Source organism: Nicotiana tabacum, chromosome 16, assembly GCF_000715075.1.
Source record: "Nicotiana tabacum cultivar K326 chromosome 16, ASM71507v2, whole genome shotgun sequence".
NCBI classification, from domain to species: domain Eukaryota; kingdom Viridiplantae; phylum Streptophyta; class Magnoliopsida; order Solanales; family Solanaceae; genus Nicotiana; species Nicotiana tabacum.
Window position 1 is genome coordinate 57975370 of NC_134095.1, and position 23635 is coordinate 57999004.

A 23635-nucleotide genomic window follows, 5' to 3' on the forward strand; every position below is an offset into this window, starting at 1 on the left:
AATAATTCAATATGTGCTTCTATTTGTGGGGGATACATACGCATGAGGTGACGAGAGTCTGTACGTAGCTACTATTCATGTTTATGTCCGGGTAGTTTTAGGTTCACACCATGCTTTGTGGACACCGTACTTGATTATATTTGTGAATTGCATCAAATGGAACTAAGTTGAGGATTTTTAAGGGTTTAAAAGCTTCAAGTTGAATTGTCTTTATTTTAAAAAGAATCAAGAAAGGGTTATGATTTAATGATAAATTTATATTTGACCGTGTCGCAAGTATGATCCGCGAGCAGGGTAATTCCTTAAATTTATATTTGATCGCGTTGCAAGTATGATCCGCGAGCAGGGTAATTCCTTAAATTTATATTTGACCACGTCGCATGTATGATTTGTGAGCGGGGTAAATAGATGCATCTATGGTTCGCGTCATTCGACCCTCGGTAGTGCACAACTTAAATATTACATTGGATCGGGTCGTATGACCTCGGCATAGTTTGCACATGACTTAATTGATTGTTTTAGGATTATTGATAATTGATATGGCCTCATTGGCCGGAGATATAAATTGTTAAAAGATGAAAATAAATTTGAAAATCTCATATTAACAAAAAAATCGTTTACCTGCTTCATGTTATTGAGTTTATAATCGCCTTATAAAATCCATAATTTATCATATTATCAGTATATTATTGTTGGCCATAGTAAGTGTCGGAGTCGACCTTTCGTCACTACTTCTTCGAGATTAGACTGGATACTTACTAGGTACGCGTTATTTTCGTACTTATACTACACTTGCTGTATATTTTGTTGTACAAGCACAAGTATGCCTAGTGGCCTTGTGGGCGCATCGACATGGTTGATACGGGGACTTAGGTGAGATGTATCTTATGGGACGATCCGCAGCCAACAGAGTCTCCTTTAAAGTACTTGTATTTTCTTTTCTGCCCAAATTATATTCCGAACAGTTATTGTATTTTATTTCTTAGTAAATATTCATGCACTTGTGACACCGGGTTCTGAGATGATTATGAGATACTCAGTATTAAAATTCAAAAATATTATTAATTATTTTGTAAAGTTCATCTTTTAACTAGTTAAATTGAAGGAAATTTATGATTCCAAAAATATTAAAAAGAATTTAATTAACTATTTAGTGTTAGCTTGCCTGACAGTGGTGTCTGGCGCCATCACGACCTTTAACGAACTTCGTGATTTTACTCTCCTCCTCACCATAACAAATGAAATGAATATAAAATGGCACGACATCACCCTTCATGCTTTACACTGTTCCTCACATGAAAATAAATATGCAATGGCATGACATCACCCTTCATGCTTTACACTCGTCCTCACATGAAAATAAATATGCAATGGCACGACATCACCCTGTGTGCTTTACACTCTTCGTCACCCAAACAACAAATCAATAACAACCGGGCAATAGAAATTATTAGGAACAAGACCCATATCAATATTTAGCTTGCCAACGTCAACCTCAACTTCAAGTCAATACTCAACAAATATCCAATTCCAGCAAATCATGATAAGAATTGTTCAACATGAAGAATAACCAGTTTAAGTATGAACAATACAAATAAAGAATACAACAATCATAAGAATAAGACTCACTCACATGCTATGACCGGGCAACAACGTATAGATACTCGTCACCTCACCTATACGTCGAACTCAACAACCAAACACATAGCAAATAGACAACACTACCTAATCCCTCAAGCTAAGATTAGCCACAATACTTACCTCGATTCTGCGGCCAAACTCAAGCGTCAATCACCGCATTTCCTCTAGTTTCCACCTCCGAACCACTCATATCTAGTCATAATTAACTTAATAACATCAATTATCGCTAAAGAAATCAATTCCAATGCATAATTATAAGTTTCCCAATATTTTTCCCAAAAAGTCAAAAACCAACCCCGGGCTTGCTTGGTCAAAACTCGAGGTTCTGACCAAAAGCCATTCACCCATTCACCCACGAGCCAAAATATGTCATTTGTTTCGAAATACGACCTCAAATCGAGGTCTAAGTTCCAATTATACAAAAAATTCGTAATTCTACCCAAACCCCCCAATTTCCACCATGAAAACCCTGGATTTTTAGTTGAAAATTGATGAAATGCAATGGGTAATTGGAAGAAAATAGTTTAGAATCATTTACAACACTTTGGGGAAGAAATTGTCTCTTGAAAATTGCCCCCAAGTCTTCTAGTTTTTGAAAATATGAAATAATGTCCAATTCCCGTTTCTGCTTCTGTTTTAAGTGCTTGGCGATAGTGTTCATCGCGATCGCGGGAAACACTGTCGCATTCGCGAAGGTTTAGCCCACCCTACCTTCGCGTTCGCAATACGGGGCTCGCGTTTGCATAGGGTTTCCCAGGTCCCCTGACCAGCCTTCCTAAAGCTACATGTTTGTGATCGACCGGTCGGGTTCGCATAGAGCAAGTCCCCCTAATGCTCCGCGTTTGCAACCCTGGTCTCACGTTTGTGTAGAGTGAAATCCTCCTCCATCCCAGTTTCCCCTTCACGATCGCTAAGCACAAAGTATCAGAGTACCAGTTGCAACAAAACACACCAGATTTTCTAAGTGCAAATCATCCCGTAGCCTATCCGAAACTGACCCGAGCCCTCGGGGCTCCAAACCAAACATGCACAGAAGTCTTAAAATATCATACGGACTTGCTCGCATGATCAAATCACCAAAATAACACCTAGAACTACGAATTTAGAACCAAATTGCATGAAATTTTCAAGAAAGTTTCAAAACTTCTATTTTCTCAACCAAAGGTTCGAATCACGTCAAATTAGTCCCGTTTCTCACCAAATTTACAAATAAGGTATAAATATCATAACGGATTGTAACGGGCTCCGGAACCACTATACGGACCCGGTATCAACAAGATCAATTATTAACCAAATTCTTAAAACCTTTATAATTTCAGTTTAACAATTTTCACCAAAAATTCATTTCTCGGGCTAGGGACCTCGGAATTCGATTTCGGGCATACGCCCATGTCCCATATTTTACTTGGACCCATCGGGACTATCAGAATATGGGTCCGGGTCCGTTCACCCAAAATATTGACCAAAGTCAACAAAAATTAACTTTTTAGGCCAAAAATTGTTATTCCATAAATTTTCCAAATAAAGGCTTTCCGGAATCATGCCCAAACTGTGCACACAAATCAAGGGGAGATAAAATGAGGTTCTTAAGACATCAGAACACAGATTCAAGCTCTAAAATAGAAGATGACCCTTTGGGTCATCACATTCTCCACCTCCAAAATAATCGTTCGTCCTCAAACGGACATGGAAAAGTATCTGAGCCGGTGAAAAGATGGGGATATCTGCTCCGCATATCGAACTCGGACTCCCAGGTAGCTGCCTCAATAGGCTGACCTCTCCATTGCACTCGAACCGAAGGGTAACTCTTCGATCTCAACTAACGATCCCGATGATCTAAAATGGCTACCGGCTCTTTCTCGTAGGTCAGATCCTGGTCCAACTGGACAGTGCTGAAGTCTAACACGTAGGATGGATTGCCGTGATACTTCCGAAGCATGGACACATGAAACACTAGATGTACTGCTAATAAACCCGGTGGCAACGCGAGTCTGTCTGTAAGCCACCTCTCCCACTCGATCAAGGATCTCAAAAGGCCCGATAAACCTAGGGCTTAACTTGCCCTTCTTCCCCAATCGCATCACACCCTTCATGGGTGATACTCAAAGCAACACTCTCTCTCCAACCATGAATGCCACGTCGCGAACCTTACGGTCGGCATAACTCTTATGCCTGGACTGAGCTGTAGAAGTCTATCTTGAACGATCTTATCCTTATCCAAGGCATCCTGCACTAAATCTGTACCCAATAACCGAGCCTCCTCCGGCTCAAACCACCCAACCGGCGATCAACACTATCTACCATGTAATGCCTCAAAAGGAGCCATCTAGATGCTCGACAGATAACTGTTATTGTAGCAAACTCCACTAACGGCAAGAATTGATCCCACGAACCTCCAAAGTCAATAACACAGGCGCTGAGCATATCCTCCAAGATCTGAATAGTACGCTCAGACTGTCCGTCCGTCTAAGGATGAAATACTATGCTCAATTCGACCCGCGTACCCAACTCACACTGTACTGCTCTCCAAAAATGCGAGGTAAACGGCATACCTCAACCAGAAATGATAGACATAGGCACACCATGAAGACGAACGATCTCATGGATATAGATCTCTGTCAACCACTCTGAAGAATAGGAAATGGCCATATGAATGAAATACGCTTACTTGGTCAGCCTATCCATAATAACCCATACTGCGTCGAACTTCCTCTGAGTCCGTGGGAGTCCGACAACAAAGTCTATAGTGATACTCTCCCATTTCCACTCATAAATCTCAATATTCTGAAGCAAAACACCAGGTCTCTGATGCTCGTACTTTACTTGCTGACAATTCAAACATCGAGCTACATATGCAACAATATCTTTCTTCATCCTCCTCCACCAATAATGCTTCCGTAAGTCCTGATACATCTTAGTGTCACCCAGATGAATAGAATACCGGGAACAATAGGCATTTTCTAGAATCAACTCACAAAGCCCATCCATATTAGGCACACAAATACGACCCTGCATCCTGAAAACTCCATCATCTCCAACTGTAACCTGCTTGGTATCACCATGCTGCACTATGTCCTTAAGGACAAGCAAATGAGGATCATCATATAACCGCTCCCTAATACGATCAAACAAGGATGACCGAGCGACTATATAAGCTAGAACATGGCTTGGCTCAGAAACATCCAGAGCAATAGGTTTCTCACCGACTGGAATATATGCAAGGTTGCCCATACTAGCTGACTTCCTACTCAAAGCATCGGTCACCACATTGGCCTTTCCGGGATGATACAAGATGGTGATATCATAGTCTTTCAATAGCTCTAACCGCCTTCTCTGCCTCAAATTGAGCTCCTTTTGCTTGAACAAATACTGCAAACTCTTATGATCCGTGAACATCTCACACGACACGCTATATAGATAGTGCCTCCAAATCTTTAGCGTGTGAACAATGGTTGTTGGCTCCAAGTCATGAACTGGATAGTTCTTCTCGTGAATCTTCAGCTACCGCAAATCGTATGCAATAACCTTGTCACCCTGCATTAGTACCCTACAAAGTCCAATACGAGATGCGTCATAATATATTGTATAGGGCCCTGAACCTATGGGCAATACCAACCTTGACGCCGTAGTCAAAGCTGTCTTGAGCTTCTAAAAGCTCGCCTCACACTCGTCCGACCACCGAAAGGGGCAACCCTTCTGGGTCAACCTTGTCATCAGGGCTGCTATAGGTGAAAACCCCTCTATAAATCGAAGGTAATAACCTACTAAACCCAAGAAACCCTGGATCTTTGTAGCTGATATAGGTCTAGGCCAGTCCTTGACTGCCTCAATCTTCTTAGGATCCACCTAAATACCCTATGCTGATACACCGTGACCCGAGAATGCAACTTAACTCAACCAAAACTCACATTTCAGAAACTTAGCATATAATTGACTGTCTCTCAGAGTCTAAAGAACGATATGCTGCTCATGCTCCTCTTGGCTGTGGGAGTAGATCAAGATATCATCAATAAAAATAATCATGAAGGAATCCAGATAGGGCTTGAACACCCGGTTCATCAAATCCATAAATGCTGCTGGGGCATTTGTCAAGCCAAATGACATCACTACAAACTCATAATGCCCATATCGAGTTCGAAAAGCTGTCTTAGGGACATCAGATGCCCTAATCCTCAACTGATGGTAGCCAGACCTTAAATCAATCTTCGAAAACACCTTGGCACCCTGAAGCTGATCAAATAAATCATCAATCCTTGGTAATGGATACTTGTTCTTGGTGGTGACTTTGTTCAACTACCGATAGTCTATACACATCCTCATCGATTCATCCTTATTCTTTACAAACAATACCGATACACCCCAAGGCGAGACACTAGGTCTAATAAAGCCCTTATCAAGTAAATCTTGCAACTGCTCCTTCAATTCTTTCAACTCTGGCGGGGTCATACGGTATGGAGGAATAGAAATGGGTTGAGTGCCCGGAGCCAAATCAATGCAAAAGTCAATATCCCTATCGGGTGGCATCCCTGGTAGGACTACAGGAAATACCTCTAGAAACTCATGAACAACTGGTACATAATCCATGGAAGGAACCACCGTACTGGAGTCACGAACATAAGCCAAATAAGTCAAATACCCCTTCTCGACCATACGTCGAGCCTTCATATAAGAAATAACCCTGCTAGTAGAATGACTAGGAGTACCTATCCACTCCAATCGAGGCAACCTCGGTAAGGCTAAGGTCACGGTCTTGGCGTGACAGTCCAATATAGCATGATAAGGTGACAACCAATCTATCCCAAAAATGATATAAAAATCGACCATATCAAGAAGTAGAAGGTCTACATGAGTCTCAAGACCCGCAATAATAACCACACACGAATGATAGACACAATCTACAATAATAGAATCTCCCATAACTGTGGACATATACATGGGAGCACTCAAAGAATAACGAGGCACAACCAAATATGAAGCAAAATAGGATGATACATATGAATACGTAAATCTCGGATCAACTAATACTGAGGCATCCCTACTACAAACTGAAACCGTACTTGTGATGCGTGGGATGACTTAGCCTCAGGATTGGCTGAAAAAACATAGCATCGGGGCTGGGCCCCACCACTTGGAACTACATCTCAAAGACGGGCCCTGTCTCGCTGACCTCCACCTCTCGCGGCCTGACCTCTACCTCTAATACCTCGACCTCTACCTTTAGCTGTCTGACCCCTACCTCTAGCTAGCTGAGCGGGCAGTGGAACACCCGGTGCCGGGACCATGGCACGAGAACCCTGGGGATGAGAACTTCTCGAAGCTCGAGGACAATATCTAGCAATGTGCCTCGGATCACCACAAGTATAACAAGACTTCGGCTGCTGTAGTTGATGACCCCGAAACTGGCCCTGGGGGTCTGGGCCTAACTAACCACCCTAAAAACTCAGGAGCAGAGGTGCACTGATAGGAGTTGGTAGTGCACTATAGGCTAGGTGATTGGAATACTGCATATGTGATCCATGGCCACCTGAAACACCGGGGTGGCTATGAACCCCTCTGGAATGTGAGCCGGTCTGGTAGGAATAGTCTGGGCCGGGACCTCATCATCAAACTCCACCTGAGGCTCCATTACTAGTGCTGCTTCTCGAGCTCTAGGCTAAGCCCTGCCCCTACCTCGGCCTCTAGTACGACCTCGGCCTTGTCCTCTGCCCTTCGTAGGAGCTGCCACTGGGGGCTGGGGCTGCTGATCAGCTGATGAAGCGGTACGTGTTCTCTCCATCTGCGAAAGGACAAGAGTAGAAAGTTCAATTAGCATTGAGAGATCAAATCGTATGACAGAGAAGAATAGAAGTGAAATTGTTCCTAAAATCTGTAGCCTCTAGGGGATAAGCACATACGTTTCCATACTGATCCCTCAGACTGTACCTAGCTTGTTCATGAATTGTGAGGCCTAGGCAACCTAGTGCTTTGATACCAACTTGTCACGACCTGAATTTTCCACCATCGGGATCATGGTGGCGCCTAACTTTTCAAAATGCTAGCAAGCCAATAACAATATTTAAACCTAAACAGAGTAAAGAAGTGCGAAAATTCATAATAACCCAAGTACTAATACAAGACTACCCAAAATATGGTGTCACAATCCACGAACTTCTAAGAGTCACTACAAATACTGGTTAAAAGAAAATACAACTGTCCTCGAATCAAAAGAAAACATGAAAACTAGGATAACTGGAAGGGGACTCCAGGGTCTGCAAACGCTGGTAGATCTACCTTGGGTCTTCTGTTGCACTGAAGGCAGCAACCCAACTCTGATCAACACGGTCCAGTACCGAAATCTGCACAGAAAGTGCAGAGTGCAGTATCAGTACAACTGACCCCATGTACTAGTAAGTGCCGAGCCTAACCTCGGCGAAGTAGTAACAAGGCTAGGACAAGACACACATATAAACCTGTGCAGTTAATCAATATACGAGCGTGATAACAACTAATAGAAATTAAACACATATTAACGGGGGGGGTGAAAACATGCTGAGGGGAGTACGAGATTATGAGAATAGAACAGTAAAGAAACACAGTAAAACAAGTGCACAACATCACCCTTTGTGCTTTTATTCTCGTCCTCACCATAACAACAAATCAATAACAACCGGGCAATAGAAATTATTAGTAACAAGCCTCATATTAATATTTAGCTTGCCAACGTAAACCTCAACTTCGAGTCAATATTCAACAAATATCCAATTCCTGTAAATCATGATAAGAATTGTTCAACATGAAGAATAGCCAGTTTAAGCATGAACAATACGAATAAAGAATACAACAATCATAAGAATAAGACCTACTGGCATGATATGACCCGAAAATAATGTATAGATACTCGTCACCTCACCTATACGTCGAACTCAACAACCAAACACATAGAAAATAGACAACACTACGTAATCCCTCAACCTAAGGTTAGCCACAACACTTACCTCGATTCCACGGCCAAACTCAAGCCTCAGTCACTGCTTTTACTCTAGTTTCCACCACCGAACCACTCGTATCTAGTCATAATTAACTTAATAACATCAATTATCGCTAAAGAAATCAATTCTGATGCATAATTATAAGTTTCCCAATATTTTCCCCAAAAAGTCAAAAACAATCTCGAGCCCGCTTGGTTAAAACTCGAGGTTCAGACCAAAACCCATTCACCCATTCATCCACAAGCCTAAATATGTCATTTATTTCGAAATCCAACCTCAAATTGAGGTCTAAATTCCAATTATACCAAAATCCCTAATTCTACCCAAACCCCCAATTTCCACCATGAAAACCCTAGATTTTGGTTGAAAATTGATGAAATGCAATGGGTAATTGGAAGAAAGTAGTTTAGAATCATTTACCAACACTTTGGGGAAGAAATTGTCTCTTGAAAATTGCCCTAAGTCTTCTAGTTTTTGAATATATTAAATAATGGCCAATTCCCGTTTCTGCTTTTGTTTTAAGTGCTCGGCAACAATGTTCATTGCGATCGCGTAAACACTATCGCGTTCACGAAGAGCAGCCTTACCGGGACTTACAGGATCGTAGGAAACACTACGCATTCGCGAAGGTTTATCCTGCCCTACCATCGCGTTCGTGATATGGGGATCGCGTTTGCATAGGGTTTCTCAGGTCCCCTAGCCAGCCTTCCTAAAGCTACGCGTTCGCAGTCGATCGATCGCAAACGAACTCCGATTTTCGAGTTCTTTATATGTACAAACTCGTGAGATGATGAAGAACATTTTGGTATAAAGTTTGTCTAGTTCTGGGATGCGGACCCTAAGGTCGGGTTTTGATTGATTTCTGGTTTTGTGCTTAAAATCGATGTTTTTCAATTGGAATTCATTCGTTTAGCATAATTTGATGATAAAAATCTGAACTTGGTAGATTTGGAGCACTCGGAAGTTGGTTTGAGAGGCAAGCGTGTTGCGGAGTAGCTTTTCGGGCTAGTTCGAGCTGAGTAATGATTTTAAATGTTGTTCTGAGGGTATGAAACCCCAGATATACAACGTTCGGCTGTGTTGAGGTGATGCACATGCTAGATGACGAGCGTGGGGTCGTGCACCGTTGGGGATTATGACTTATTCCATCCCGAATGACTATTTTTCTTTATATTTGGGAGCTAATTATTTGATATTATTATACTTTGGGCTAAATGCCATATTTGGGCTTCGTGCCAACTGTTTGAATCCTTAGGGGATCGTTAGTGATATTTTCCTCACTGTTTGATTTCATATTTGTGGTCAGTCATGCCAAATCTTTTAATGTTTTCAAAACTTAGCTATGTTAATCTATTTTAGAAACCTTAAATGATGTTTTAAAGATATTTTGAGCTGAGCTGCATATTTTTACTATTGCCCGAAGGGCTTATGAGATTCTGACTGAGTAAGGCCGAGGGCCTGTATTGTGAGGATACTTTTGGGTCGGGTTGTACGCCACAGCAGTGATACACTAATTATGATAATGAGGCCGAGGGCCTGAGGTTGTACGCCACGAGGTGGCTTGATATTGATATGAGGCCGAGAGCCTGTTTATGATGCCACGAAATGGTTGATATTGCGCTTGGGTAATAAGGGGCCCCTCCAGGAGTCTGCACACCCCCAATGAGCGCGGGTACCCATTGTGACATGAGATATAGCCCGAGGGGCTGGTATTATTCTAGTATATTACCCGAGGGGCTGATTTGATGTTATTGTGCCCGAGGGGCAGTTCTTATGTGTTTATCATTCCTAGTTTTTTCCCTATCTATTGTTGACTGCTTAAAAAGGTATTTTTATGAGATTTCATTGTTAAATTGTGTTACTGATTTTGTTATGCCTTGGATAGCTAAATATTGTGTTTAACATGATTTTATATCATTCAGTATTCATTTATTCTTATTACTCACTGAGTTGGAAGTACTCACTTTATTCCCTGCACTTCTGTGTGCAGATTCGGGCGCTACAGGTCCTGCTACTAAGGGTTGACAGTTCTAGCAGATTTTCGGAGGTTTACTAAGTAGCTGCTTGGCGATTCGCAGCCCAGTGCAACCTCCCTCTATCTTATTTCTTTTCTGATTCAGTTATTTAGTAGTGGAGTAGACTTTCAGAGTAGTAGTATTGTTTTAGATGCTCATGACTGGTGACACCCCGATGTCGGGCTGTGTTGGCTTTTATTTCCCAAATTATACTGTTAAATACTTATTTTGGGATTTTAATTCTGATTAAAGACTTATTAGTTATTATTTTAATTGCTTAAAGTGAATTGGAAGTGAGTTGGTTGGCCTTGTCTTCACGAGAGGCGCCATCACGACCGGGTTGAGTTTAGGGTCATGATAGTGTTAATGCAGGAGGGTAGAGTGATTTCTTATGCTTCTCGTCAGTTGAAGGCCCATGAGAAGAACTACCCTGTTCATGATCTAGAGTTGGCTGCCATTGTTCACGCGTTGAATATTTGGAGGCATTATTTATATGGTGTGTCTTGTGAGGTGATTACTGATCATCGTAGCCTCCACCACTTATTTAAATAGAAGGATCTCAATTTAAAGCAGCAAAGATGGTTGGAACTGCTAAAGGACTATGATATCACTATCTTGTATCATCGAGGGAAGGCCAATGTAGTGGCCGATGCTTTGAGTAGGAAGGTGGTGAGTATGGGTAGTTTGGCGTATATTCTTGTTAGGGAGAGACCTCTTGCAGTTGATGTTCAGGCCTTGGCCAATCAGTTTGTGAGGTTGGATATTTCGGAGCCACAGTCGGATCTTAGCTTGTATGGTTCTCGGTCTTCCTTGTTTGATCGCATCAGAGAGCGCCAATATGATAATCCTCATTAGCTTGTCCTTAAGGAAAACGTTCAGCACGACGATGCCAGAGATGTGACTATTGGTGATGATGGGGTATTGAGGATGTAGGGCCGGATATGTGTGCCCAATGTAGATGGACTTCGGGAGTTGATTCTGGACGAGGCCTATAGTTTGCGGTATTCCATTAATCCAAGTGCCGCGAAGATGTATCAGGATTTGAGACAACATTATTGGTGGAAAAGAATGAAAAAGGATATTGTCGGATTTGTAGCTCGGTGTCTCAATTATCAGTAGGTGAAATATGAGCATCAGAGATCGGGTGGCTTGCTTCAGCAGATAGATATTCTAGAGTGGAAGTGGGAGCGGATCACCATGGACTTTGTAGTTGGGCTCCCACAGACATTGAAGAAGTTCGATGCTCTTTGGGTGCTTGTGGATTGGCTGACCAAGTCCGCGCACTTCATTCCTGTGTGTACTACCTATTCTTCAGAGCGGTTGGCAGAGATTTTTCTCTTGCGTGGTGCCCCGGTTTCTATCATTTTAGATAGAGGTACTCAGTTTACTTTGTAGTTTTGGAGGTTCGTACAGCGAGAGTTAGGTACTCAGGTTGAGTTGAGCACAACTTTTCACCCTCAGACAGACGGGCAGTCCGAGCGCACTATTCAGATATTGGAGGACATGTTGCGCATTTGTGTCATTGATTTTGGGGGTTGGGATCAATTTCTACCGCTCGTGGAGTTTGCATATAACAATAGTCATTAGTCGAGTATTCAGATAGCTCCATATGAAGCTTTATATGGGAGACGATGTAGATCTCCAGTTGGTTGGTTTGAGCCGGGTGAGGCTAGACTTTTGGGTACATACTTGGTGCAGGATGCTTTGGACAAGGTGAAGGTTATTCAGGAGCGACTTCGTACAACACAGTCAAGACAAAAGAGTTATCTTGACAGGAAGGTTCGTGATGTATCCTATATGATTGGGGAGAAGGTTCTATTGAAGGTTTCACCCATGAAGGGTGTTATGAGATTTGGGAAGAAGGATAAATTGAGTCCTCGGTTCATTAGTCCTTTCGAGGTGCTTTAGAGGATTGGAGAGGTGGCTTATGAGTTGGCTTTGCCACCTAGCTTGTCGAGTGCGCATTCAATATTTCATGTTTCTATGCTCCGGAAGTATATTGGCGATCTATCTCATGTTTTGGATTTCAGCACGGTTTAGTTAGACAGTGATTTGACTTATGATGTGGAGCCAGTAGCTATTTTGGAGCGTCAGGTTCGAAAGTCGAGATCAAAGGATATAACTTCAGTAAAAGTGCAGTGGAGAGATTGGCCCGTGGAGGAAGCTAACTGGGAGACCGAGCGGGAGATGCAAAGCAGATATCCTCACCTATTTGAGGCTTCAGGTATGTTTCTTGACTCGTTCGAGGACAAATGTTTGTTTAAGAGGGGGACGATGTAGCGACTCGACTGGTCGTTTTATGAGTTACCACTCTATTTCCCCTATTTCTGCTTATTTATGTGTTGTTCAGCTACATTTCATCGTATCGCGTTGGTTGGTTTAGGTTCAGAGTGGTTTTGTAGAGAAATGCGACACTTAGTCTCTTTTTAGGAAGCTTTAGTTTAAAAAGTCAACCGGAAGTTGACTTGTGAGTAAATGATCTTGGAACTTAGTTTTTATGGTTCGGATAGCTTCATGAGGTGATTTGGGACTTAGGAGCGTGATCGAAATGTATTTTGGAGGTCCGTGGTAGATTTAGGTTTGAATTGGCAAAATTGGAGTTTTGGCGTTTTTCGGTTGGTAGTGGAAATTTTGATATCGGGATCGGATTGGAATTCTGGAAATTGGAGTAGGTCTATTATGTCATTTGGGACGTGTGTGCTAAATTTCAGGTCATTCGGATGAGGTTTGATAGGTTTTTGGATTGATTGCGAAATTTAGAAGTTTGGAAATCCTTACGCTTGAATCCGAGGGTGATTTGATGTTTTGATGTTGTTTTGAGTGTTTCGATGGTTGGTATGAGTTTGAATGGTGATATGTGACTTGTTCGTATTTTTGGTTGAGGTCCCGGGGGCCTCGGGATGATTTCGGAAGGTTGTTGGAAAGATTGGAATTGAGTTTGAGTAGCTTCAGCTGCTGTTCCTGTCATAACCACTCCTGCGGATTGGGGACCGTAGGTGCGAGCCCGCAGAAGCGAAGAAAGGGTCGCAAATGCGACCAAGATTGAGAAGGGCAGGAGCCGCAGATGCGGTGAGGTGAGCGCACCTGCGAGGTCGCAGGTGGGGGTAATTGATCGCAGATGCGGTTTTGGGCCGATAAGTGACTTTCGCAGGTGCGACCTATCTGACCGCACGTGTAGGTACGTGTTTGGGTCCGCAGGTGCGGAAATGCCTGGGCAGAAACTATATAAGCATTCTTTTGCGATTTTCATCTAATTTCCTCCATTTGTGAGACGAGTTTGGAGCTTTTTGAGAGGATTTGAAGAGGGATTCAAGGGGGTAACGCTTGGAGGTAAGATTTTTGAACTCAATACTCGATTCTATGGTGATTTCTAACTAATTAGACATGAAATTAGTGGGATTTAAGGGTTAAAATTGGAGAATTAGGGCTTATAATTAGAGAGCTTTGATTGGGGATTTGAGGGCCATTTGAGGTCCGATTTTGATGTTCTTGATATGTATAGACTCGTGGGAGGTTAAGGATTCTTATGATGTGATTTTTATCGGATTCCGAGATGTGGGCCCAGGGGTCGCGTTTGGCCAATTTCGGGATTTTTGATGTAATTTGATTATTTTCGCGTGGGCTTTGTTCCTTTAGCTTATATTGACGGCATGAATCTGGTTTTGGTTAGATTCAGAGTATTAGGAGGCTGATTCGAGAGGCAAGGGCATCGCGGGCTAGAGTTCAGACTGGTTTGAGGTAAGTAATGATTTTTAATATTGTCGTGAGGGTATGAAACCCTAGATTTCACATCGTGGTGCTACTTTGAGGTGACGCATACTCTAGATGACGAGCGTGGGTACGTGCACCGTTGGGGATTATGACTTGGTCCATCCCGTACGACTATTAAGTCGCGTATTTGATTGAAAACTATTTGATACTATTGTGTTTTGGAAAGTTTTACCATTTTTTGGGTTGAATGCCATATTTGGGCATCGTGCCAACTGTTTGGACCCTTATGGGCTTTTTACTACTATTCCTCACTGTTTTAACTTAATATCTGTACTCAGTCATGCTGTATTTTACTGATTTCACAAACCATCCGTATTTGCTCTGTTTTGATATTTACAATGATGTTTGGGCTGAACATCCTATTTTACTGCTGCTGAGTGGCTTAAGAGGTTTCTGACTGAGTGAGGCCGAGGGCTTGTGTTGTGAGGATATTATGGGATCAGGCTGCGTGCTGCAACATGTTGTACTGATTTTGTGATATATGAGAGGCCAAGGGTCTGATTTGTTATGACACGAGATGACTTGTGATAGCGCTTGGGTTGTAGGAGCTCCTCTGGAGTCTAAACACCCCAGTGAGCGCGGGTACCCAGTGTGAGTGATGTGATGTAGCCCGAGAGGCTGTTGTTGATTCATATTGTTGCCCGAGGGGCTGATTACAAGTGACTATGAGGTAGCCCGAGGGGTTGGTTCTGTTGATATTTGGCTTGAGGGGCGGTTTATGGTACATTTTATGCCCGAGATGCTGTTTACGTTTCTATCATTTTTACTCATTGTTTCACCACTTGTTTGAAACTATTGAAAGAAGTTTTAAAAAGGTTTTACTGAAATTGAGTCATTTTTTGAGTTAATTAATTTTCTGTATTGTTCTGGACATATACTGTTTTGCTGTAGTGTTATGACGTGAAATTACCTGTTTTCTTACTGCTCAACCGCTTTTACTTTTATTACTTACTGAGTTGACGTACTCACATTACTCCCTGGATGCGATCAGTCTTCCAGCAGGTCTCCGGAGTTGGCTAGGTAGCTGCTTATCGTTCGCAGCCCTGCACTTCTCCTTCTTACCTTACTCAGATTGTCTTAGTATTTTATTTTTGGACTATGTTAGCCTTTCTTGTTCTTAGACGGGTTTGTAGTTGCTTATGACTGGTGACACTCCGATGTCGAGCTTGTGTTATATTTTCGCAATGCTTATTTAAACATATATTGTCAGATATTTCTGTTAATTAATGGCTTAAAAAAATGATCTTTATAGAATAGTGGTTCGATTCGGGAATTGTGTCGGCTGACCTATTTTCACGATATGCGCCATCACGACCGGGTCGGTTTTACGGTCATGACATAGCCTTGTAATCCTAATAGTTTTATGACATAATACTACAAGTTAGGAATCCTATATGATTAACATGTTAGGTTTCCTATCAGTATAATTACTTTTGGGATCGAGGCATATTTTTAGTCATGTAATCCTATTACTTTTAAAATATACTTCTTAAAAAATTCTATTGCTAATTTAATTTGAAAACATATTATAATGTTCTATTACTAATTTAATTTAAGAATATATTATATTGTCCAAATCCATTTAGAAAAAAAAGAGCCCATGTTATTATAAAAATATGAATATAATATTGATAGACCAAAATAGTCCTAAAATATTAAAAAATATGTGTATGAAGGTTTAATAAAATCAATTTTCATAAAAATCGTCCATATTGGCAGTACATTACCAATCTATAATATTTAATACCAAGAAAAAATAAAAGTAATATTAAATGGACTGTGTAAAGCGTTGAAATAAAAAAAATATCCCCATAATATATTTTTATATTATTTTTGAACTGTTTTCCTACTCAAGTAATATATTTTTTAATCATTTTTAGTGTAATCTTGAAAAATATACACAATTATTAAACAACAACTAAGAAAATATGTAAGAATATAAATGTGTGAGAAAGAGAAAGAGTAATGGTTGGTAAGAGCCAATACCACTAATGATTCTGCTAACATAAAAATCTAAAAGTGGAATGTTTTTTACTCTTTGAAAAAAAAAATTTATGGTGGGCAAAATTATAATTAAAATTAAATCGTCAAAACAATAGATGAACTAATATTAAGAATCTGAATCAACATAAAATAAATTTATTTTTTGTGTTAAGACCAAATAATTAAATCTTTCAATTAATTATTTAGCAAGAGAATCCAATTCAACTATTTTTATATCCATCATATGAGTAAAATTATTTTTCACGTAAAAAAATCTTAGGGTACATAAATTTATTTCATAAAAAGAGTGTTAGAGATTAAAAAAAATTAGAACACAAAGTAAAAATTGTTAGTATTATAGTATTAAGAATTAACGGCCATATAAATGTCTGTTGAAGCACAATCAAAGCTACATCCTGAACAAACAAGCTTTCAAGACTATATTATAAAGAGTCGACTCTAGTAAAACGGGATTATCCTTTGTAGATGCCTCCGACGAATCGAAATAATATTTATATGTTGTGCATTACTTGCAAATGTCAAATCAAGAGGCATGAAATAGTTAGCAATAATAACAAATGATGTACCCACAACGATTTTATTATGAGACTACTCACTTTAGATTTGATATACCTCTTCAAACAACTAAAATAACCATCACAAATATATTAATGCAGGGCATGTTGCTAAATTTATAAGGGAAGGAAAATTGATAATTAGGGATGAAACGCTTATAATTAAGTGTCAAATGATCGAAACAATTGCCCAAAGTTCTGGAGATATATTGAATATCAATGAACCGTTTGGTGAAAATTTAATGGTTTGGAAGACGATTTCTATCAATTACAACCAATAGTTCCAAAATCGATGAAAGCAGAGACTGTAAAAACTAGCTTGCCAAAATTATACTTATGGCCTAAAATGAAAAAGATTCAACTGACAAGAAATATAAAGTAAGAACAGATCTAGTATTTAATGACTTCATGCTTCGTGTCGAAAACATAGAAGAACATCTAATAAAAGATGATTTGGTTCTTCCAGAACACTTGGTTATCAATCCCAGTAGTAATAGTAGTGCATTAAATAAGGAAAATATTTCTACCATTAGGTAAAATGCAATATGTGCAAATTGCATAGCATAAATTAAAAAGTTATCTTAGCTAGCAAAAATAAATATGTTGATCAACTTAATAAAAGGTTGATTGTGAAATTTTATGGTAAAAATAAAATATTTTTTAGTTTTTGCCTAAGTAGAAGATGATACCAACAATTACTACCAAGAAGAATACTTAAATACTTTAGTACCAAATGGTCTTCTACCACACATGTCTGTTGTTATGTTTATTTTTTCTTACGCATGTTAGTGTCACCGTATATGCAATAGAGTAAGTTAAAATTGATCTTCCATTGCATATAGATTGATTTTGAAGAAAACTATGCCCGTCAAGGTACTGAAAAACTTAGATCCATTGAATAACTTATGTAATAGCACATAGATGATATATCGAAGTTTTGACAATAACGTTATACATGCAAAAATTATGATACTGGTCAATGTGCTTTTAAATATACTTTTACTAAAGAATATCCTTTTAAGTTTGTATGAAAATAATTTTCAATATGTTTATGTTTTACAATTATAATAAATAAAGCACAAGGACAAACATCCTAAATATTGGATCATATTTATCGCAATATGTTTTCTTACACGAAGAACTATATATAGTACTTTCAAGAGTAATATCATATTGACAACAAGAGTTCTGATTATGGCGGAACAAGCAAAGCATTAGGAGGAAATATACAAAAAAAAGATCATCTACAAAGAACTGTTCGGTAACCGACCATCAAATTAAATACTTTTAAAATATAATACGTAATTTTCTAACTAACATGACTAAATTGATCATTTGTATAAGTTTTAATGATTTACTTTCATTTTAAATTCACATATTATGCTAATGTAATATTTTTGGACTTTTATGTATTTAAATGCTTAAACCATCACGTAACATTATTAACATAATAGTTTTAAAAAAAATCATAAATTAATAATTTGTGGGAGCCGCCCCCACCCCCCAAGCTCCAACCTATGTTCCAACGATGATGTCGGATTCAACAAATACTCCCAACGTTCCAACACTTCAACTTCTCTCTTCCTATTTTCCATCAATTTTCTCCCTCCTCTTCTCTCCGGCCAAACTTCCGGCGGCCGTCACAAACTCCGGCTTCAGGTCCATCTTCCGGCGGCCGTCACGAAACACTTAGCCGTTGAGTAGTTAAATCTACACAAAACATCACCTACTGCGTTTCTCCGCCATTGCCAACCTTTTTTTTTAATTTTGTTTTGGTGCATTAATTAATGGAAACATCAAGTGGGTATCTGAATTATCATCAACATCCCTCTTTTGGTTCTTCTAGGAGAGATGTTTCTTACAGGTTCGCTTTCTTCAAAGAATCTTACTTTAATATCCGAAGAAAAAAAATTGCGATTCAAATGGCCGTTTTTACTTTTGATAGAACTTTCGTTTGATTTTAAATGTGCTGCTAGGTGCAATAATTATATGTGAATTTTGGCTCCTTGTTTCCCAATATTAATTTGAAATGAATTGTATGGTGCTTGACTTGAACTTTTCATTCTTAAAATTAGGTTGTTTATTTTACTGTTTTGTGGTTCAAAATTTTAATTTCTTAAGAAAAGAATCTTACTTTATTAACCAAATGAAAATAATTGTCATTACAGTTTGTGAAGCGATCACACATTCGCACTGAGTTTCCACATGTTTTGATAGATGCACTCAGTGGCGAAGCAAGGGTGTTCAAAGTTTATTTTTAATCAATAACAAGTAATATTTTATCTTATACGTAGTATAATTTTTCGGCCAAGGGTCGTCAGTTGACCACCCTTGGGCCAACATAGCTTCGCCCCTGGGTGCACTAACTAAGTTTTTTCCACATATTAGTGAGAACACATGCTGTATAATTTAGATGTTAATTTATAGAGTGTTAATACCTGCACTGCTGTTGTTCTTGTGGAGAAAAGAATCAAAGTCGTATTAGGATTCTATGTTAATAAAGTGAGTTAAGTGTACCTGCACTTCAAACTATATCCTTTCTGTTGGCCTTGTTGCCCGGCTATTAGTGGAGAAGAGAGAGTTTGGACATATTGGAGAAAGAGTGTGGTACTTTTTCTTACATAGTTGAGGAGTTAAGTTCCTTTAGCTAATAAAACTAGATTAGATTGTCCTTATTTAAAAAAAAAACTAGATTAGATTGTTAGAAATTAAATTGAATTATTAGGTAAAGATTACATCTTTTCTAGGAATTCCATATCTGAGACAATGAAACAAACTGTACTGGTCCCTATATTGCAGTCTCATTCATTCTCTTGAAGGATTTCAGCTAATTGTTTGCCTTTTATTTGGTGCTAAACTGCTACCTTCTGATCTTCTGCTTATTTCAAGTTACAAAATTTCCTAAAATCTTTTCAGTCTGCGTGCAAGTTAGAGATCTCATTGTCTTATTCCTTTCTACTTTATAAAAAGAAGAAAGAAAAACGGGAAAAGATTGTCTTGCTCCTTTAATCCTATTAAAATTAAAACATTTGAATATGGCATTTAGGATGGTATAACAACAACTATGTCTTAATCCTAAACTAGTTGGCGGTTGGCTATATAATCCTCACTGTTCGTGTCGCTCCATTTAAACCTTTCTCGATCTAATATTAAAAAATTTAGGTTCTTTAGCAGTAGTAAGTTTTTACATTTTGTACTGGTATCCAAATCTTTAACAAGACCAAAAAAATCCTAGCTAAAAGTCAACATAATGTAAATGTATTAACATGATTAAAACGATATTCGACTTTCCTACAAAATAAACTGTATCCAACTATTTGGTATCTCCTATATGGTTTCTTTTATTCCATTGTATCCTAGTTTGCTAAGTCTCATGGGCTCCAAGAGATTGTAGGTCTTTTGTTACTTCATACCATTGTGACATTTTTCCTATCTCGTCCCCTTTAACACCTTCAATAACTGTGGTTTTTACACCTAAAACCGGTATCTGGAGGTTGACGTCGATGGGAGAAACAAAATATAATGGATACTTTTGTTTAGATGGCCAGGATTCACTTTCTTTTGCTCCTAGATATAATCACAACATTTTCTTGGTGCTGGTTCTGTAACATCAAGAATACTTAACATTCAAAAAAAATAAAATAATAACAATGAAAAAAAGAAAATCTTTTTGGTTTCTTGCCCCATTCTTCCAGTCGGTGTTTGATTTGTTAGGTCATGTCTCAGATTGTCAACTCGGTTTATCATGAACTATTGTTTGTGCATTATCAGGCATCATACTTGACGGCCTTTCCTTTGTGAAAGAGAATACAAGTACAATAGAAGAAAACTCTTTACAAAGAATTTTGCAAAATCAGCCTTTAAAGTTTGACTAAAATCTGACTTGGTGATCGAGTTACATTCTCAATCCTTGACTAATCATCCTAAAATTGTTATGTGTTTTGCCTTCGAGTCATTGTCTTGGTCTTATGATGATCACAGCTAAAATTAATTTTATTCGGCCACTTCTGGAAGATATTGGACAGATAATTTTTTAAGTTTGAACTAATGTTCACACAAACAGAAGTAAGGCCTCTAAACTGAAGAAACCTATTAACCTGGTGTTCTAGGGCTCATGGATGGCGTTCTACATGCTGGATTTTAGTCTCAATAATCCTAATAGTGTAAAGAAGCAGCCCCACATTGACTTTGAGGATTTCGGTGGTGTTGATAGGAATTAGCCATATACTGGCAATTGTTTTTTGGTAAATCTAATTACTCAACCCAACAGTGTATCTGCCATGGATCTTGTCATTGTTAGAACAGGTCAGGGGTTCTTTATTTTATTTTCTCTGCAGAGAGGACAACAATGATGGACATTATTTCCATCAGTGAGCTGTTAATTCTTTTCTCAACTGACTTCTCCATTCACTGATTTTCTGTCCTTTTTGATTTTGAGATAAGTAACTGTCATTACCTTACCTGTATTTTGTCGATTAGTCTGCAAAAAGCCATCATTCTTCATGCTTTGTTTGTACTCCAATAAAAGTAAAAGAAAAGTTGAATTTGGACCAAGTAGCCAAAAAAATGGACACCAGTCATGTAGCAAAAGTTGATTTGACCACAAAAAAAACTCATCTCCCTAGTTATGGTCCTATATGAAACTTAGAGAGACTTCGTTTGTACCAAAGAATGCTTTACGCTAGAATGTTTCTCTGAGAAGATGAGATGTATCTTTTGTTTGGACTTAAGAACTCTTAATTATCCATGAGAACAAGCAAATTACAATAGCTCCACTTCATTATAGAGGGTTTAAATGTGGTTGAGCATCATCTAAGATTGATTAGTAGCATTTCTGCCTAACAAATACGATAAAGCAATTGCGAGGTAAGGAGATGGTCAGAACTTCACATTTTATGCAAAACTAGGAAACTTTAAGCATCTAAATGTCGAGAAAAGAGATGCAGTTTGTAGTCTATGCTCCTGAGGAACATTGTGTTTTTTTTTATTTAAAATTTTTGATTAACTAACCGTCTCAAAGAAAGAGAAAAGGTATGTGAGCAGAAAAGGGGAAAACGATCAATTAGTCCAGTTAATTGGATGTTAATATTAGTTCTATAGTGCATTGTGCAATTATTTTTATCTTTAGTAGATATTTTGTTCTTTAATTATTATGGCTTTACTGCTTCTTTTAGTCAAACAGTCTGCAGCTCTATCTGTTTGTTTATGCAGCTGTGGCAGTTGTGGGTATGAGCTAAACCTTAACTCGTCTAGTCGCAATACCGCTTCCATTGGTTCCAAGTACGGAAAATCCATAAAGAAAGGGATGATCTCCTTCTTGTCCATTGATGAAAGCAGATTTACCCAGGTTGAAGAATTTAAGTGTGTGCCATTCTTCTTCTCCAAGCGTTCTTGGGGCTTGTTCCAGCGGCGAACAAAACTTCTGTGCAGAAAATGTGGTAATGATATTGGAATTGCTTATGATGATAGTGCTTCTTCTTACCCACTTGTAGCAGATGCATCAGATACAGCCTCTGGCAGTGAAACAAGCACTCATAGAAAATATGATATCAAAATCCGCTCCTTGCAACCTTCTTCATCGGCATCGGGTACTCCTCTCCCCGAATGATATATAATGCTCGTGAATATTTCTTCTGTGAGGAAAGCTTGGCATGTATTTGTGATCACACAATAGCACTGTGCTGAAATTTACGAAATTCAAGGTGCTTTAATGTCCTGTTATATTATTTGTCAAGTAAATAAGATGAATCAGTTTACAGTTTTGGTTGGAATTTGTACAATTTTCTCGCTATCTCTCAATAGGTGGGGAAGCCTTCTGTTGAGAGGTGTGGTTTGTACTTTGTACATAAGAACAGGACTGTCAATGAGGTGTGGATTTGAAGCAGCTAAGTTGAGCATTTGTGATTTCTGTTTGCGTGTTTTGATTCGTAGCCTAAATCATCAGGCAATCTTCAAGCTGTTAACAGGACTCTCTAAGTTGTTACTCCATGTATTTTATGGGCTTTTCTAATTTTGTATCTTTCTAAAATAACACATTCTATGTTGTTGGTGAAAGAATTTGTAGTTGAAGAAATAGGGTTTGACAGCAAGTAATGGCACATTTTGTAGTCTGGGTGCCATGAATGCATGTTCCTCTTAAGCACACATTGTGTGATGTATGGGAAAATACAGTAAACACTCAGACCGAGTGTCACCTGGCTGTTAGTATGTTTAATATTTTGTGTGGATATTCTCTTTCTTGACCAATAGTACAGAACCATACTTGTGGTAGCTGAAGAGTGGAGGTTTCAAGGGATAACTGACTCAAAAATAAGCAGACGTGTCTATAGTGAAAGTAGTAAAGGTAGGCATTTCATGAAAATTGAGCTATGTAAGTGAGACATTTTCAATTTAGAGTTCAAACTTTTACTTCTCTTATCATTTCTCCGGAAGGAATTTGGTTGGGAAATAAGTTATCCCAGAATTTTTTTGATAAGGAAGTTATCCCAGGATTCATTTGTGGACGCTACTTATGTAGAAGGTTATGTTCTTGAACAGATATCAAACTTATGGGTGCCACGGTTTTTTGTGCACTTCCCCTTCTAAATGTCTGTGAGTTTTGATATTCAGGGCAATGCATTATTAACTTGAGCTTGCTTGCGCGGTACATTTGTGAATTTATAAATGATCATTTCATATATTA

The 23635-nt window shown here is 39.0% G+C and overlaps 1 protein-coding gene across 1 annotated transcript; it reads left to right on the forward strand.

Annotated features, from left to right (window-relative positions):
* Window positions 1-18492: 18492 nt before the first annotated feature.
* Window positions 18493-22837, forward strand: LOC107816484 (uncharacterized protein At4g08330, chloroplastic-like). The gene is made up of 2 exons (XM_016642207.2): window positions 18493-18817; window positions 22165-22837. Exons 1-2 carry the CDS (start codon window positions 18741-18743, stop codon window positions 22559-22561), a joined length of 474 nt encoding a protein of 157 aa, XP_016497693.2. The 5' UTR covers window positions 18493-18740; the 3' UTR covers window positions 22562-22837.
* Window positions 22838-23635: the final 798 nt, after the last annotated feature.